The sequence below is a fragment of the Oratosquilla oratoria genome, chromosome 11, assembly GCF_046742065.1.
Source record: "Oratosquilla oratoria isolate Oo_2021 chromosome 11, ASM4674206v1, whole genome shotgun sequence".
Taxonomy (NCBI): domain Eukaryota; kingdom Metazoa; phylum Arthropoda; class Malacostraca; order Stomatopoda; family Squillidae; genus Oratosquilla; species Oratosquilla oratoria.
This window is the reverse complement of record NC_134787.1, coordinates 15,553,070-15,570,947: the sequence shown is the minus strand read 5'-3', so window position 1 is coordinate 15,570,947 and position 17,878 is coordinate 15,553,070. Positions and strand designations below refer to the sequence as shown.

At 38.1% G+C, this 17,878-nt stretch overlaps 1 protein-coding gene across 1 annotated transcript in view; it reads left to right on the top strand.

Annotated features, from left to right (window-relative positions):
* LOC143029976 (uncharacterized) overlaps window positions 1–17,349 on the top strand; it is a 61,650-nt gene extending 44,301 nt beyond the window's left edge. Inside the window, exons 15-21 of the mRNA XM_076193188.1 lie at window positions 3,895–4,101; window positions 7,725–7,979; window positions 8,725–8,955; window positions 9,186–9,350; window positions 11,521–11,746; window positions 14,434–14,653; window positions 16,893–17,349. Coding sequence (XP_076049303.1) covers window positions 3,895–4,101; window positions 7,725–7,979; window positions 8,725–8,955; window positions 9,186–9,350; window positions 11,521–11,746; window positions 14,434–14,653; window positions 16,893–17,169 — 1,581 coding nt within the window. The 3' untranslated portion in view covers window positions 17,170–17,349. The remainder of the gene's footprint in view (window positions 1–3,894; window positions 4,102–7,724; window positions 7,980–8,724; window positions 8,956–9,185; window positions 9,351–11,520; window positions 11,747–14,433; window positions 14,654–16,892) is intronic.
* The last annotated feature ends 529 nt before the right edge of the window (window positions 17,350–17,878 follow it).

Sequence of the window (17,878 nt, the reverse complement as noted above, 5' to 3'; positions counted from 1 at the left end):
TTTCACCTGGAGGATGAAGTAGAGCCAAAGAATGAATCACATAGGCAAGGGAGACTCAATTTTAGGAAAGCAAATTACTTAGAGCTGAAAAAATTCTTTAGAGAAACAAACTGGGAGAAATTTATGAATACCACAGGAATAAAGAGGAAATTGGAAATCTTTCTTGACATTTACAACCTGGGAGTGAACAAACATGTGCCAAAGACTAGAGATAGAAAGAAGCAAAAAACAGGATTAGTTTAACAAAGAGTGTGAGATTGTGAAAATGGCCAGGGACATGACTTGGGGAAAATGGAGAAAGAAAAAAAGCAATAAAACAAAAGAAGCTTACAAACATGCTTGGAATGACTATAAGAATTCACAGGGAGGAAGAAAACAATTTTGAAAGAGATGCAGTAGATAAATGCAAAGATGAACCAAAACTGTTTTACAGGTTTAAAAATGGTAAATTGAGACATGGGGAGGAAATCATCAAGTTAATTGTAGGTGGTGAGGTCTTTGAAGAGGCCTCAACTCAGGCAGAAGTAAAGAATAAAGATTTCCAATCAGTCTTCGCAAAAGGGAGCAATTTTTGGGGAGAAAAGCAAGGGGAGCAAAAAACCAGGTTTAGCAGATATAAATGTAAAAGTGAGGGAAGTGTTCAATCTCCTAGGATCTTTGGATGTGTTGAAAACTTAAGGACTGGACAGGATCTTAAACTGGATACTCAAAGAATGTAGGAAACAACTAGCGGACAAGATTTACAGTCTTATTACATATTTATTGAAAGAAGGCATTGTGCTGCTTGACTGGAAAAGGGCAAGCATGGTGCCAATTCACAAAGGTGGAAATAAAGAAACACCATTAGATTATAGGCCAGTATCACTAACCAGCACAATAGTGATATTATGTGAAAAGATCGTGAAAGATCAATGGACTTAATATCTTGAAAAGGTGAACATTCTGACAGAGAGTAAGTTTGTCTTCAGATCTGGAAGGTCATGTATGTTGAACCTTTTAAGCTTTTTCTTGAGAGTGATCAATGTACTGCAATAGAGAGAGGAGTGGGTGGACTGTGTGTACCTTGACCTACAGAAGGCATTTGATAAAGTACCTCACAATTGACTTATGTGGAAATTGGAGCATGTTGGAGGACTGAAAGGCAAGCCAATAGAATGGATTAAAGACTTTTTGAAGGAAAGATACATGAGGACAGTAGTAAAGGATAAGATGTCATGCTGGAGAGCAGTAACGAGCAGAGTTCTACAAGGTTCAATTCTTTCAATAATGTTTTTTGTATATGACAATGACATGATGGATTGAACAACAACCTATGCAGATGATTAAAAAATGAGAAGAGTGAAAAATGAGGAGGACAGTAGAATACTGCAAAAAAGATCTAGATACTATTTTTGCATGGAGCCAAGAATGGGAAATAAAATTCAATATAAAAAATTCAAAGTACTGGAAATGGGTAATAGTGGTAAAAGGCCATCCTTAAACTATTCCTTGGGAAGCAAACCCATTACAAAAGCAAAAGAGGAGAAAAACTTGGGAATGTTGATATAAGACAACCTGTCACCTGACAGACATATCAGCAAAATTGTGGGAGAGACATATGGACTACTGCAAAAGATTAAAGTGGCATTCCATTATATGGATGAAGAGATGATGAAAAACCATCAAATTGTACTGGTAGCACATTATAATGTATTATATCATAATGTTGTATATAAATGTGTGATTGTGTAAGAACCACGTAACATTCTATGGCACCGACATAGAAACCCTTATATGTCCAAGACTGGAATATCCATTGGTAGTATGGTCCCCACATAGAGTGAAGGATATAACCAAGATCAAGAGAATACAAAGGGCAGCAACTAAACTTGTCTCAAGCTTGGCAGATAAACCATATGAGGAAAGACTATAAGTACTGGGTCTGCCAACTTTGAAAGATCGAAGAGAAAGAGGTGATATGATTACAGTATTCAGGTCACTAAAGTGGATTGCATTGATAGAAGAGATCTGATTAAAGATGGGAGGGCTTTAAGAGGTCATGGAAGTAAATTAGAAAAACCACATGTCAAAAGGATGTGAAGAAATACAGTTTTCCATATAGATGTATAACTATGTGGAATAGCTTAGAAAGTAATACAACCCAAGCTGTATCACTAGATATGATAATTGGAAATCAAAGATACAAAGGATTACAAAGGCGGAGCATACCGACAGGAGACCTTTTGATCCATATCTAGGTCGGATGCGAAAAAAAATCATATTAATAATAAAATAATAAATAAAAACTATAATAATGTAAATAACAAATAAAATACATAAATAAATGCATAGGTATAGTTAAATAATAATCAAACAGGTAAATAGTAAATAATAATAAATTGACATATAACTAATAATAAATGAAAATCAGACAGACAAATGATAACAAAACAAAAACAAATAATATAAGATAAATTATAATCATTACAGCATCTTACTTAGGTATTTATCTAAATGATTCTTAAAGCTTCAAACTGAACTACATTGCACTACCTGTGCAGGAAGTTTATTCCATTCATTATTTACACGGTTGGCAAAGTTGTTTCTACCCACTTCCAAATTGAATAAATTTTCAGACAGTTTGAGACCATTGTTTCTTGTCTGATTCTCATTTAATGTGAAAATTTTGTCACTTTTGATGTTGTCAATTCCCTTTAAAATCTTAAAGACCTGTATCAAGTCACCTCTGAGTCTACGCTTTTTTTAGGGAAAACAGATTCATGTGTTTTAGTCGATTTTCGTATGATTTATTTTTGATGTTTGGAATCAGTTTTGTGGCTCGCCGTTGTACTTTTTCCAGTCTGTCAATGTCTTTAATGAGATTCGGTGACCATACGGAAATAGCATTTTCCAAATGTGGACAAACTAACGATTACAAAGGATTACAAAGGCGGAGCATACCGACAGGAGACCTTTTGATCCATATCTAGGTCGGATGCAAAAAAAAAAATCATATTAATAATAAAATAATAAATAAAAACTATAATAATGTAAATAACAAATAGAATACATAAATAAATGCATAGGTATAGTTAAATAATAAACAAACAGTTAAATAGTAAATAATAATAAATTGACATATAACTGATAATAAATGAAAATCAGACAGACAAAAGATAACAAAACAAAAACAAATAATATAAGATAAATTATAATCATTACAGCATCTTACTTAGGTATTTATCTAAATGATTCTTAAAGCTTCGAACTGAACTACATTGCACTACCTGTGCAGGAAGTTTATTCCATTCATTAACTACACGGTTGGCAAAGTTGTTTCTACCCACTTCCAAATTGAATCTATTTCCGGACAGTTAAGTTGGAACCATACATGAATTGTCTAGGTATGTTAGAAAATTTGAGAATAGTAGATGGGATCCAACAAGCATTGCTCCTTTTCTCTATGCTACAATTAGGTAAATACAGTTAGGTAAATAAATACATACACATAATACACCACTGCATTATGAGCCTATGAGCCTTCACTCCAACTCTGGTGGATAAAGAGTTGGATGTGTGTGTGTAAGATCACAGCATTACCCATAGATTGGTCAATAAATGAGCTCTGATCTTTCATCTGGGAGGGTGTTAGCTGTCAATCACATGTCCATCACATGGTCCAAGGCCATGGTAAAACAAAATAGGAACATATTTTGTGTTCTGTATCACACAAAAGAAATCAAATGTAAAGATCTTTCATGTCTTGAGTCATAATCTCATAAAAAACTATTTTAATATAATTCTAAGGTTATAATTAAGTTTTTTAATAAGAACCTGAAAAGGTACCAGAGGACTGATTAATATTTCATTGTTATTATTATTATTTTGCAGGTTTGAGGGCAATTGTGCATATGACCAACACCCACCAATATTGCCAAAATGTTGCATTCCTTTTCAACATTGACAGTAATGTTGCTCCACGGATTGTTTTCCATCTGTCTCTGTGAACTACCCCCTCCTGATAAACCCTACAAGATCCTTATGCTTCTGCCATTATCCTCCAGAAGCCATGAAAATGCCTTCGTACCACTGGCAGAGGCGTTGGCAGAACGTGGACATGAGGTAGGTTGGCAAATAAATAATAAAGGATTCTAATTTTGTCTTGTGGTGGTGGTGGGAGGGTGCCCATTGATTCTTTGCCAGGAGTACTACCACTTCATGTCTAGTGAACCCCTTTCATAGAAGAGGTTGTCAACCTTGATCTATATGTTCTTCAACTTCATGCACTTGTTTAGCATCCTGACCACAAGCTCTTATGGCTTTGCTTGCTTTAAGCCCCAGCATTTTCTTTTATCTACTCTGTACTCTTACTCTGGGTATCCCAGGATGTCTTCTCTCATCCATTCTCATAACATGACCGCCACTTCAAGTTGGCCCATTCTACTCCTCCCAGTTCCATCTAGTGCAGTCCTTTCACAAATTATATCATTCTTTACTTTGTCATAATATAAGTAGATATAGATAAATAAATTTATTTGGCAAAGAATCAATATACATGAAGTGCAGATAATGACAAGAACACATAGTTCGATAAAGTAATCGCGAACTGCCAAAGATAACACAAAAAAGCATGTATGCTTATTTTCATTGTGGTCCTCATTAGATTATTATTCTACACTAAGTTACACAGACAACATACATAGGGGGTTAAGGAGACCAGAGACAATTATGAGTAATACCAGTCAGTACACATATGACACATAAACATTGTTATAGTTTTGCTAATATTACTAAAATGTTCATAACACATAGGATATTGAGACCAAAAATTGAGCACCATCACAATAAGGAACATTGCATTAAGCAAAGGAAAAACAAAGTAATGTTAAATGGTTACAAAACAATATGAGTGAGTACCATATCTGAGTAGCACCATTAATGATATACTACATTATTCTACAGCTGTATCAACATGTTATAGTGAATGCTACATTGCAGCTAGGGTTACCTATTAATTAATTCTACAATTTTACCTGTATCTCAGGACAGAGTGGGCAATTAGTATGAGCACTAGGAAGTAGTACATTATAACCTGAAGTACCAGAAGTAGGGTACAGGGGACCAGTACTCCTATGAGTAAAACAACAAGGAGAATGAGGAAAAAGTCCAATTACCATGTTGCCTGGTACCCTGATTCACCAGGCTTGTATTATGGTCAGATCATATCTGTTTGCGGACCCTACCTGAGACATATACCATACTATGACTAGCAAAACAAAAGTGAAAACCAATTTGTAACATCAAACATTGTTATACTAAACTAAACTCCTGAAGGACAAAAAAAAAAAGGGGGGAGGTCATAACAGTTATGAGTGAACGCAGATTTGGATGGTATTACTCATGGAGTCAGGTATCCCTCACTAAGCTAGTAGTACATAAAATCAAGGCTGTTCTCTGTCCATAGCTGAGACATATAGTAACCCTTGACTTTTTTCTTGAAGGTAACTTTGCTATTTGACTTCTTAATGGACACAGGTAGTGAGTTCCATAGTTGAGCACCTATGAAGTGAAAGCTGGTTTTGGTGAAGGGACCTGCATGAGATACAATAAAAGACCCTTGACTGTTCAGGGTTCAGTTCTCAGCAGATAACGTAAAATTACAGCTCACATATGAGGGAGCAGAATTATGAATGACATTGTAAACATGGTTTAGTTTCAGCTGCTGGACACAATATTTTACAGGTAATATTCCTACCCTGCTAAATTCTTCTATACCAATATGACTACTCTGAGGCAAATTTAGCATGAATCTAATTATCTTAATTTGTGCAACCTGTAGCTGAGACTGTTTTTTTCTGCTCTGACTACTGTACCAAGAGCTACAAGTGTGATTAAAGTGATGCTGTAACAAGGCTGAGACCAGAAGCTTCTTTGTTTCCAAATCAAAATTTCTGGCTTTTCTGTACAAAAAATTGACTTTATGTGAACACTTGGACACAATCTTATCCGTTTTGGCATTCCCTGAGAGGGACTGATCCAAGGGTATTCCAAGATAGGTTACCTTTTGTTTTGACTCCAAGACATTAACCCCACATCTGACCTGTACATCATGGTGTTTCCTGAGGTTGGGTTTTGATGTGAAGACAATACTTTCCGTTTTACCAAGGTGTAAAGACAGCATGTTATCTATGACCCAGTCCTGGACTGATGACAGTTCAACACTCAGTGCCTCCTCTACTTCAACTGGGTCCCTTCGTGAGACAGTGTGGAGTCATCTGCATATAGCAGTAACTTACAGTTCACCGCACCTGGGAATTAAACCTTGTGGTACACCACAAGTTATCTCTCTGTCACCTGAGCAGGCTCCATTTACCTGTACAAGTTGTTTGCGACCTGTAAGGTAGGACTTGAACCAGCCAATATTCGCCACTCCTAATGCCTGAAGTTTTTTTAATAAAATATCATGGTCCACCATGTCAAATGCCTTTTGTAGATCCAACAAAACTAAACCTGTGTAGTTACCTCTGTCGCATTCCAGTTTTATCAGATTATATAGCTGGTGTCTGTTGAGTAATTCATTCTAAAACCAGATTGCATGGCATATAGTAGATTATGTTCCCTGAGGTAGGTATCTAACTGATTGTATACGATACATTCCAAAACCTTGGAAATAATACCTAGAATTGAAACAGGCCTGTAGTTAGGCTACCTGCCTCAGTTTTTGCATTTTTCTTATAAAGAGACATATATATATACAGTATATGTACAGTAAAAGCTCTCTTATCCAGCATCACTGGGACCAAAGGCATGCCGGATACTCGAAAATTCCGGATACTTGAAGGGGTTGCTAAAGTAAGTGAAGGGGTACAGAAATATGTCTACAATCACCCCCTTTACTCACTATTAATGTCAGTTAACATATAGTATCACATACCGTAACATAAACAAAGCATCACATGATTGCGGCATCACCACCTCACTCACCAACATACAGTTCATCACTAGACACTAACCTTCTCTGTACTTTTCTGAAGGGGTTACTAAAATAAGTGAAGGGTTACAAAAACACTATGTCTACAATCAACTCATTTTATTCACTATTAACAACATTTAACATAACATAAACATTTAACTTAACATAAAAAAGCACATAAACAAACAAAACCACCTCACTCGCCAACATCCAGTTCATCACTCCAGTTTATCACTATCCTCTGTACTTGTTTGCCGCTCTTTCTTTCCCTTACAACCTACTTTAAAATAGTTTCTTATGTCAGCTTGTTTGCAGCTCTTTCCTCTTTGCAATAAAAACTCATTCTGAATGCAGTGAAGAGACATAACATCTTAGGTGGACATATAGCTGCACTGCTCTGCACACTTAACAAAGACAGCTAAACCATTTGCAGCATCTTTCCACGCCACCTTAGGCTCAGGGTCATCTTCTTCTCACTATCTCTCTCTGTCATCTTCTCAAGATTATCTTCAATTACCGCATTGATAAGTTCCTCATCAGTTAGAGTGAATGTTATCGCTTCGTCTTTGTCCACATCTAACCACTCTTTTAGTGCCTCATCTGTTAAACCCTTGTGCAGAAAATTTTATCGATTTGTATTGATTTCATATAGATTTTTATAGATTTTAATGCTCGGAAAGAATATGCCTGATACTTGAAGTTACCGGATATCTGAATGCTGGATAAGAGGGCTTTTACCATATATATATATATATATAATTTTTTTTTCCAGGTGACCATGATTAAAAACACTGATATGAAATCACGACATCCACGCATTCATGAAATCAGGCACAACTTGGAATATGTTAACCCATCCAGTGTTGACTTCAGTCAAAATTGGGGTAAAATAGATGCGGCATTTCAGTTTTTTGATGAATGTCTTCCCAGGCTGGCCAGAGACCTTTACAAGGTGCCTAAAGTCATGCAGATCTACAAGAGGCGTCATGAATTTGATGTTGTAATCATTGACCAAATGTTTAATGAGGTAAGTCAAGCTCTACAATATTTAGAAAAAGAAAATTTATATCTAATCCACAAGAATATGCTTCTCTATCTTCTATCTCTATCTATCTTCCTCTATCTCACTCTCACTCCTCCTCACCCCCACCTCATATAGGGTGTTGACTCCATAAGTTTTATGCAGTCAATAGTTGAGGAATTTTTATGACATCCCTACATACCAATCATGCAGCATTCTTTCCTAGTAAGAGACAAATTTCTACTCAAAAATGAATATTGAACAACTTTCACCTTTAAATTACTTCCCCTCCATTCTGGTATCCTCTGTAAATGTTACCTTTGCCTCCTTTATGACTATAGCTCTTCAGATCAATATCGTCCCCTAAGATAGATGTACTTGTTTTTGCGGACAAAATGTTACTATTCCTCCTTTCATTGCTTTCAGAAAGTGATGGCCATACATATATATATATATATATATATATAATATATATATATATATATATATATATATATATATATATATATATATATATATATATATATATATATATATTGTAAAACTTACAATCTTAGTCTTATTGCCAAAGTGAAACACTTTTCTGTATATACTCAGACTTTTGCAGCTCCCCTCGTACATGCTCTTCATAGCAGCCTACTCTCACTCCATACCTCTTTGCAGGTTCCCATAACAAATCTCTTTCCAACCTGTCATATGCTTTCTCTAGATGCATCAATGTCAAATACACATAACTCCTTTCCTGTGGCAGATGGCATTCCCCTTTGCACATGAGATGCCCTTCATCATGCTGAGTCCACCAGGCCTTGAACCTGGTACAAGCGCAATCCTGGGCAATGTTCTCAATCCATCATATGCCTTTTCACAAGGGGCCTTCTTCAGAAATCCAATGACCTTTATAGAACGACTGAAGAATCTGGCTGCCCATTTCATGCAGTTGAGAGTGTTCAGTATGAGCTTGCTTCCAAAAATTCAGGCAGAGGTATTGTATCACTTTTGCAGTTTATATTCCAGATATGATATCAACTTAAAGGAATGTTTTATGATATGTTGTTCAGTTTAACAAGCATACAGCTGTGCATAGAACTTGTGATTTCTTCAAAAAATGATGACAGTTAAGTACTCTGTTTATAATAATGTTTTGATTCTTGATTATATGATGCTGTTTTTTATCAAAGAAAAACTAGATTCATCATTTTCTCTATTGCTTAGATTTCTGAGCAATTTCCAGAACTGCCAAGTCTCATGGATATAAAGAAGAATGTTAGCTTGACACTGCTAAATTCTGATCATACATATGATACTTCAGTACCTCTCCTGCCATCCCAGGTAGAGATAGGAGGTATCCACTGTAGGCCTGCCAAACCACTCCCAAAGGTGAGTAAGAATGGTTCATTTTCTTTACCATACCATGATACATATATATATATATATATATATATATATATATATATATATATATATATATATATATATATATATATATATATATATATATATATATATATATACATATATATATACATATATATATACATACAGTTCAGTCTGCTTCGTGACCTCAGCTCAGTCTGCTTCGTGACCTCAGCTAGAGAGCTCGTTTTCTGTACAGACACCAGCTAGCGAATACCTGTGAAATTTATTATCTCCGAATAGTGACAAGTGATTGTGTTGTGTTTTTGTAATTGTATACGTTACAATTGTATACAGTTACAGATATAAGATAAAGTGTAGTGCTCTATTAACTTAGAATCAAAACAGTATTCTGTTACTGTACTCCAAAGGTAGGAGTAATAGTATAAGGTAAGCAGAGTAAGCTTCGTGTATTTAGTTTATTTAGAGACCTCTTTGGTTTCTTTTGTTGATTTATATTTTCTCTTTGCCGTTTGTATTGCTGAAGGAGGAGCGAAATGGCTTGTGAAGGTTGTGTGAACCTGGAGGATCGTCTCAGGATGTGTGAGGAGGAAATTCGTCTTCTCAAGAGTGCGCTCTGTGAGAAGAGTGAATCCTCCCCACAACCCAAAGAGCGTTCCACTTCTTCCCCTTCTGTCACTGCCGTGAGCGAGTGGCGCTCCATGGGGTCCCGTTTGTCGAACCCGCGTTCGGCAAGCGGGTACCCTGCGGAGCATCCGCTGGCTCTAGCCAATCATTTTGCTCTACTGGAGGATGAAGTGGCTGAAAATCTGGAGTTCTTGGTTTGTGGGGGACTCCATGGTGTGAGGCTATGATGACATCCTGCAGCAGAAGACCAAATGACATTGCAAGCTTGTATGTCAACCGGGCCGTGGGATCGTCGATTGTACCCAGACCATCAGGGAGCAAAGATGGACGATCACGGTTACGATTGTTCATACGAGAAGTAATGATGTAGATGGGGTGAGATCAGAGGAACTTGTTCGGAATTACAAGGTCCTCCTTCAGGAGATGAAGGAACGTGGGAGCCGTCACTTAGTTTGTGGGATCCTCCTGAGGATCTATGCAGGCACATGTTGGAACAGTAGAGCCATAGGGATCAATAAGAGGATATCACGGTTGAACACACAACTGGGATACCACTTTCTTGATCCTTGGTATCTCTTTTCCAGGCGTCATGACCTTTACGCTTCTGATGGGATCCACCTTACCCGCAGAGGCAAAGATGTTCTTACAAACCTCATTGTGGGAGTTTGTAATGAACTAGTTTCTTTTTTTGGGTAGAAACCCAAAGGGAACGGGAAATAGACTGAACTTGGAATAACAGTAATGTAGAACAATATGCCAGCTTAGGACAAAATATAATTTTAGGATATAATGTCGGTAGAGGACAAAATGTTACATTAGGATGTAATGTCAAAGGACAAAATGTCACGATGGGATGTAATGTCAAAGGACAAAATGTCACGATGGGATGTAAGGACAGTGGAGGACAAAATATTACGATAGGATGTAATGATAGTGGAGGACAAAATATCACGATGGGATGTAATGATAGTGGAGGGCAAAATATCACGGTAGGATATGTTAGTGGAGGACAAAATATCACAGTAGGATATGTTAATGGAGGACAAAATATAATTTTAGGAAAGGATGCCGGACAGAATGTCAATGAAGGACAAAATATCACGCTAGGATATAATGACAGTGGAGGATAAAAGATCACGATGGGATGTAATGATAGTGGAGGACAAAATGTCACGTTAGGATATAATGTCACTGGGGGACAAAATATCATTTTAGGAAGGGATGCCAGACAGAATGTCAGTGAACGAGGGGAGGCTGATGTTAAATGCGGTGATGTAGGGGGACAAAGTGTACAAAAGAGATCAGATGGCCATGAGTGACCAGATATCTGAGATGGGGGAAATGTTAATTTTGATGGGAGAAATGTTAATGAGGCATTGAATGTCAATGAAGGACCAAATATATAGGATGATCTCACAATGATTACCAACAGTGCTATATATTTACAGTTGGAGAAAACTAAGACAATGTGTGATCAATTGGTAATAGATACAAGGAATTGCAAGAAGCATGGACCTCTACATTTACCTTTATTTCTATATTTTAGGATTTGTCAACTTGGATTGAGGGTTCAGGCAATGAGGGTGTTATCTACTTCAGCATTGGCTCTGTTGCCAGAGGCTCAAACATTCCTCAGGAGTATTTTGACATATTTGTGGCTGCCTTCGCCCAAATGCCTCAGCGAGTAATCTGGAAGTTTGAAAATGAGAATCTTCCAGGCATCTCTGAGAACGTCTTATTAAGAAAATGGCTTCCACAGCAAGATATCCTGGGTAATGTAAATTATTTTGTTAGGACTGTCACATGCAGGTTTACATTGCTGATGCATTAGCTGATTAATGATCTATTCATCTACACACCAGTAGGCTTCTTTCCCTTATAAGGGAGGTAGCCAGTCAAGGCATGCATCCACCTTTACTTAGCTTATTCCCATCCATCACCCATTTCCCATTCATCTTAAATTTTATAATATTTGTTGTGTTGTTAGTGTGGGGAATGTTTCCATCTGAATTATGATCTATATAGCTAATGTGAATTGACTTTAGAAGTCACAAGATTGTGCTCTCAATCCTAGAATCATAATAATTACACCATAATAATTTTCATTCTCCACTTGGGTGTTATTTCTATTTTTGTGCACAACATTTGAGTCAGATTCCATACCCATTTTTCAAACCATTACTCTTGTTTATCTAAATCTTTGTGAATATTCAGTTGACTTGAATGATCATTTGCTTTGATGCAGAACTTAGTATTAGCAGCACACCTAGATACATTAGATTTTAGTTCACAATCTGTGTTAAATTGCTGATATACGCTACAAACGGAAGTGACCTAAGTATGAAACTAAGGAAATCCAATTGCAGGACTGTTTCCAGTTCAAAGTTTTGCCATTTAGAATAGTTCATTCCTTTCATTTTATTCAAATAACTACTGATTTATACCAATTATATTTAATTAATTAGGCATCTGGGAATGGATGCAAAGAGAAGATTATATGAAGGAGTGACTGTATCTATGTAGAGATCTGGAATTTCAGAGGTAGAAAAGAAAAGTTTAAATGTGTTTGAGATGAGCTGTCTGAAAAGTTTGGCTGGGGTTACAAGGTTAGATAGAGTGAGAAATGATGAGGTGAGAATGAGAGCAGGCATGAAAAGGGAGTTAGTAGATAGGGCTGATGAAACATTATTGGGATGGTTTGGACACATGGAAAGAATGAGTGAAGAAAAATCAGCAAAAGAGGTGTTTAAGGCACAGGTGGATGGAGTGAACTTGAGGGGACAACCAAGGATGAGATGGATGGGGTGAAAGGGGCTTTGAGTAAGAGGGGAATGTCTGTTGGACAGGGAAAGGAGAAAGCAAGAGATAGGGGTGAGTGGAGAATGGCTGTGTATGGATGATTATTGGGATGCAGTCTCAAGGAAGGGAGAAGGTTAGGGATAGGGGTGAGTGGAGAATGGTTGTGTATGAATGATATCTTGATGCAGCATGAAGGGATTTCTCCCAATCTTCTCTAATTTCTGCATGAGGGGATGGAGGGGGAGGGGGATTACATCTAAGTGAAGCACTCCTGCTGTGGATGTGCTGTGTCTTGCTGCATTGCTTCTGACCAGGGCAGCAGTGGACAGGAGACAGGGAAGTACCTTCATCCATAAAGAGCTAAAATGAGGTGGAAACAAGGGTGATGGATGGGAGTGGAATTAATGGGAGTGGGTGCATGCCTTTGACTTGGCTAACTCCTTTATAAGGAAGACCTTGGTATGTAGATAGATATTTATCTTATAGTTTTTTAAGTGGGAGAGTATCCAAAACTTTTACATTACAGTGGTACTTCAGAACTCAATCTCTCCAGAGGTCAAACAACTTGTAATCTAAACACTTTTTTGAGAACAGTTTGCTCCAGTAGTTAAACTTTTCTTGGAACTCAAATACAAAGACAGCTGTGTCGTATGGTATTGCATTCCATGCCCTCACATGGATCTCTCTGGTGTCTATATTGTACAAGTGTGGAACTATTTATCTGTCACCAGGTTGTAGTAGTAAAAAGAAGGAAGCAGTCACCAATTGTTTGGTTTCTTTGTGTGGAGGAAATACAAAGTTTAAAGAGAGACCTTGGGCCCAGTTCAGAGACAAAGTATCAGCCCCTTGGGACTGCTCTTCCAAATGGAAGTGAGGAAGTCTATGGCTTTTGAAGATGGGCAGAAGAGAGAGGACTCTATGCTATCCATCTTGTAGGACCACTTCATGCAGGTACCCATCATTGTTCCATAGTTCACACTATGGACATAACTTCACTGCAATTGTAGTCATGTGCATTTTATTTTGGTTATTTCTATATGTGGGACCAATGATGGGTATCTATCCAAAGTGTCCCATGAGATGGATATCAAAGAGGATCATCTTGCCACTCATTTTCAAAATCCATCTATATTGTCACCTCCATCATTACTGAGGGGCTGTGTCCGGACTGGGCCCAGGATCTCTTATCAATTTTGAATTCATTTCTTCTACCTTTTCCCAATGGGAGAGCACACAACTGGCAGCCACTCACTTCCTTCCTCCTACTACTATAAGCTAGTAACACAGAAATAGTCTCATACTATCATGATGAAGACTCAAATCTAAATTTCTTCCCAGAGAGATCTGTGGGAGGGCCAAAAGTCCATTGCCATGTGCTGTGAGGTTAGGGGTTTTCAGTTAGGGAAATTTGAGTCAATAGTTATCACCATTAAGTAGTTTTTTCAACTGTGAAACCTCAATATAATCATCATTAAACCTGTTCTGAATAATATTTTCATGAGTAGTAGAGACATTTTTATATCATCTTAGCTAATGTATGGCAGATTTATTTGTTATAGATAAATTTATTGCAGGATCTACTTGATTTCTCTTGCCAATCAAGACCAAATAATTGTAGCTTCTTTTTATTGAGTTCTTTATTCTTTTTGGTGATTATCAGCTCAGGAAAAAGTGAAAGTGTTTATTACCCATGGGGGACTGCTGAGCACCCAAGAGGCCATCTATCATGGCACACCCCTTATTGCACTCCCAATTTTTGGAGACCAGCCACGGAACTGTGAAATGATTAGTGTTAAGGGATATGGTTTATGCCTTCAGTGGAAAGACCTCACTGTGGATGTTTTTGTCAGCGCACTTAAAGAAATCATCGAAAATAAAAGGTTTGAAAGCTTTTGTTCTAACAGTTTAGTGACTGTTATTTTGGACTTAGAATAATTTAATTTAGACTTTCTCTTTCTCTCTTTTTTCTTTCTTTCTTTTTAAGACTTGTACCTGCCTGGACTTTAACTTGCAGGTGGTCTGGAAACTCAACTCAAATATATATACATATTCTATGTACTGGTAGTTACCTTTACTAATAGCTCTGTTGGAAGTTAAATGTAATATTTTTGATGATATTCACTTTAAATTAATGGCCATCATGTAACCCCCTTGCCATATGTCCTCCACCTCAAATATATTGTGGTTGTGTCCATATGCTGCCAGTGCTAAATGATTTGTAAGTATGTGCTTGATCTTGTATGAGGTAGACTGGCAGAAGAGACATGCATAATTTGTTGTATTTCCTAAATTGTGTTGATAGGTCTTATTGATATATGGTGGCCCCCTTGAGTACCGGATGTGTGTTTTGTGACACCTGCGTGTCACGGCTGAGTGCACCCGCCAGGAACCGAGCATGCTCCCCGTGACACGCACGTGTCACAGTTATAAGCTGTGTGTATTGAGGGCTCTCAAGGCCTCGGTTTCTGGGTTATTTCTACCCATGTGGTGGCAAGTGTCTGTGTTTACAAACATAAGGCTCCAGCCATTCGTGGAATGGTTTGAAACGTTTGTTTACGTAAGATTGACGGGTCGGTAACGAAGGGGTTAATATTACACAATTTTTTTATATTATTCAAGCTACCACAAAACATTTACTTTTTCTTTTAGGAATGTCCCCTGTGGGGCTACAAGGAGAAGGATGCCTAGTCCCAATCCCCGTCCCTTTCTTCTCGCCTCTTACAATCCAAGTGGGAATACTTGGTGGCAGTATTCGTTTCCCCCACCACAGAAAAAGAATACTCAGAGAAATGGTACAGGACAGCAACAAGGGGTTGGGGGACAGCATAACGGAGGGACAGTCGTAGTATAAAAGTGTCATAATTTCTCTATGAACAATGTTTTTCTCTATCATAGACAAAATGATGTGTGGCTCCGGTCCATTGGGGCACCCCATACAGACCCTAAAGTATCAACTGCATGCTACTTTGCCACAATAACAAGCAGCCAATACCCCAGACGGGCAGGAAAAGGTGGAATGAAGGTGGAGGTAGAATGTAGATTGAGAGAAGCGAGTAAATGCCTTGGTGGATTAAAGAGTGTAATGAGGAATAGACATTTGGGAATGGATGCTAAGAGGAGACTGTATAAAGGAGTAATTGTGCCAACAGCACTGTATGGGACAGAAACATGGAACATACGAGAGGAAGAGAGAAGGAGTTTGAATGTGTTTGAGATGAGGTGTCTGAGAAGTATGATGGGGGTTACTAGGCTAGATAGAGTGAGAAATGAGGAGGTGAGGAGGAGAAAGAATGAGTGAAGACTAGTAAAAGAGGTATGGAAGGCAGATGTGGAGGGAGTGAACATGAGGGGACGTCCTAGGATGAGGTGGATGGATGGGGTGAAGGGGGCTTTGGGGAAAAGAGGAATGTCTGTTGAGGAAGGACGGGAGAGGACAGAAGACGAGTGAATGGAGAATGGTTGTATATGGAAGATGTTGTGATGCATGAGGTGGAATGGGCAGGGGGATGGGGGGTGAGGTAGTATGTGTGAGCAAAATTTGACGCAGCGCGAAGGGATTTCTCCCCGTCTTCTCCTTTTATGCAATGGGGGGACGGAGAGGGGGGGTTGCCGATTTTATGAAGCGGCCTTGCTGTAGATGTGCTGTGTCTTGCGACACTGCTTCTAACCCAGGGCAGTGGACAGGGTGCAGGGATAACCCATCATCCAGGAGGTGCTAAGATAGGAGGGAGGGAGGGTGGAGGGGTGTGGAGTGTATTCAGGGATGGAATGGGTGGGAGTGATTTTATGCCTTTTCCTTTTTGGCTACCTCCCTTGTAAGGGGGAAAAAGCCTTGGTATATGTATGTATGTACCACAAAACATTTTTATTTGGTTTCTAGTAACTTTTTCATGCTATCAGATCTTCTGCAGGAGAGATCAGGAACAAAAGATTGGAAGATTGGTTGATTGATCTCATTCTTTAGGATAAAATCTTTATTTGCTCAAATATATCACCTTCATGCATGTCTGTGTAATTTATTTTTCATGCTTTCTCATGGTTTTACTTATCATTAATCTTCACTCCACATAGGTTTTAATCCTCAACAGTGTGTGATTTTAAACCTAACTTCATGAACAGGTACTCACAACGTGTGGCCGAGACATCACTTGTGTTTCGTGACAAGAAGGACACTCCTGTTGATCGGGCTGTTTGGTGGACAGAGTTTGTGATTCGCCATCAAGGGGCACCTTCCCTAGAGTGTCCTGGTCGTAATTTATCATGGCTAGAGTTCTTCCTCATTGATGTAATCCTCCTCCTCCACGTCATCTTCTTTGTCGTCGTGTGGTTGCTGAAGAAATGCAAAAGACGGCTTGCTTCTATTGTATGGTCTGCTTCCAAGAAGAAAAATGAATAAATTCATCAGTTAGAAATCAATTGCATGTAATTAATTCTCCTGTAAGCATTACATATCAGTAAAGCTGGTTTGGTTGTGTTTGGCATTCATACACACTGGAGAAATCAGAATCAGTCATCATGAATATTGATATTTCATTTTGATCTGACACTGTATTGATAAACCACATATAATACTTAATGGATGTTTTCTTTGACCAGTTCTGCATAAGGATTGAATTATGTAGTTATAATTCATATGCAAAGACATAAGAGGATCAGGGAGGAGTTTTCCAACCAAAACCCTAAGGTTTAGGTCTTTTAATGTGTGTAAGTGTGGTACAGATGAGAGTAAAAGGGAAGAGATAGGCAGTATATTTGTTAAAAGAAAGATGGATGTTTTGGCATTGAGTGAAACCAAGTTGAAAGGGAGGGGTGAGTTTGAGTTTAGGAGTGTAGTTGGGAGGGTGTCAAGAGTTAAGAGAGAACGAGGGAGAGAAGGAGTGGCTATATTAGTACTATATTAGTAAAGCAATAGGTAAGTGTCTTTGTAAGTGCATATGGGCCTGGTAGTGAGAAGAGTGTAGAGGAAAGGGAGGTTTTTCGGATAGATTTAAGTAAGTGCATAGAGGGTTTGAGGAGAAATGTCACTGTAGTGATATTGGGAAATCTCAATTCTAGGGTAGGAGATAAATCAATAGACAGAGTGAATGAGAAGTGTGGAGTGACAG